Source organism: Arachis ipaensis, chromosome B03 (assembly GCF_000816755.2).
Source record: "Arachis ipaensis cultivar K30076 chromosome B03, Araip1.1, whole genome shotgun sequence".
Classification (NCBI taxonomy): Eukaryota; Viridiplantae; Streptophyta; class Magnoliopsida; order Fabales; family Fabaceae; genus Arachis; species Arachis ipaensis.
The window spans coordinates 135,732,161-135,733,838 of record NC_029787.2 but is presented as its reverse complement, the minus strand read 5'-3'; the positions used below and the strand labels follow the sequence as shown (position 1 = coordinate 135,733,838).

Below are 1,678 nucleotides of genomic sequence, written 5' to 3'. Positions count from 1 at the left end.
CTGAGCAAATAAATTGCAAAACCTCAGTCACAGTGATGAAATGAAATGTTCAGGAATCAGGCCTCTCGTTCTCTCATTGGCTCATGAATCATATCAATCTCTTTCACAGTCTTTTCATCTTTTCAACTTTGCAATATATATATAAAAAAAATTATTTTCCAAGGGGAATGGGAAATTAAGGAAGAAACTAAAATAACTTCACATATAACTAGAGGATGTTAGAAGTTAGAAGCATAGTTACTTTTTAGGGTTCAGATGCAAGATTTAAATAGAGATCCAAGTATGGGAATCATGACATAAACACACTTGTCAGAACTGAAAAATCATGTGTGACGTGACCAAAGATTCTTTGAACCAAAGACAACAAATTAAAGTCATTCGTAACTCTCTCCAACTAGATCACTTTAATTTGTTGAAGCCCTAACCACAATTAACCAACTTGAAACTTGGTCTTTCCTTAAACGGCGTTTAAATAAACGAAAAAACTTCAACTTTTGACACCCTTCTTGGCCATTTTCAAGTCGGAAGAAAAAAGACATCTTTTTTTATCCCTTGATTGGTAGTGGATACCCAAGTTGTGTATTATTTCCTAATAAAACCCTAATTTCTAGGGTTACTCTTCACCTTCCCACGTGGAGTGTGCGGCAAGGTGAGATTTTTGAGATGGAAAAAAACTGTTTGAAGTTTGGAATGGAAAATCTTTATCTAGTCTCAGTATTTCTGTGCAGATTTTGTTGTGATGGGTTAAAAAAGAGAAATTTTCTCTATAATCTGAGACAACTAAGTTTTAGGCTTTTTACAAACCCTAAAGAACCTTTCCTTTCTCTTTTCTTGTCTATTTATAGCTCGATTTAACTTATTAAGAATATTTTCTTGTAGCCCAACTTTACTTTAGTGTCAAAGGGTTTGAGGGATTAGACTAAAGGAACCCATATTATAGATGATTAAGAGAGAGACAAGGAAAAAAAATGGAACTTTAAGCTGAGAAGAATGAAAAAGGAGTTAGGGATTTGGGTGATTCACAGATCTATATGTATAGGTACCTGTTATTAGCATATTCATAGAGGCGACCACGGCTTGAGAAGACAATAAGAGCAACCTCAGCATCACAAAGAACAGATAACTCATATGCCTTCTTGAGCAAGCCATTCCTCCTCTTGCAGAATGTTACTTGCCTGTTTGTTGTGTTCTCTATCCTCTTTATCTCTATCTTCCCTCTTCCCATGTTGTTGTTCTTTTTCTGTTGAGAACAACTCTCTGACATCGATTCCTGATGATGGTGGTTTGGGAAATCCATCCTTTCTTAGCTTGCAACAACCTGAAATATCAAAATACAGGGTAGGATCGGAGAGGTTTAATTTCAACCTCTTATACTAGTGCCTCAATATATATATAATTTAGCTAGCTTCTTCTTTTGCACTTAGCAGAAGTAAGAGTTTGTTTTATCAGAAAAATGAAAGCCTAGTGACTAAAGATGGAGTATTTATAAAAGTGAAAAAACAGGTCTTTCATCTAACAAGGTGTTTTTTTTGCATCTGAAACTATATATATTAATGTACTCAGATATATCTATCTATATTGGTGGATTCTAGTATAATTAAATTAGCTACAGTAATTTAAGTAACATTTTTAAAAAATATTGTTTAACGATAAAAATTTATTATTTTAATTTTAATAA

At 33.4% G+C, this 1,678-nt stretch overlaps 1 protein-coding gene across 2 annotated transcripts in view; it reads right to left on the bottom strand.

Moving 5' to 3' along the window:
- Nucleotides 1-1,561, bottom strand: part of LOC107632151 (floral homeotic protein AGAMOUS-like) — a 4,221-nt gene extending 2,660 nt beyond the window's left edge. For both annotated transcript variants that reach the window (XM_021120081.1, XM_016335819.2), the window contains exons 1-2: nt 1,366-1,561; nt 1,044-1,318 (exon numbers count right to left, since the gene is read on the bottom strand). In XM_021120081.1, the coding sequence (XP_020975740.1) occupies nt 1,044-1,297 (254 nt within the window). In that variant the 5' untranslated portion in view covers nt 1,298-1,318; nt 1,366-1,561. The remainder of the gene's footprint in view (nt 1-1,043; nt 1,319-1,365) is intronic.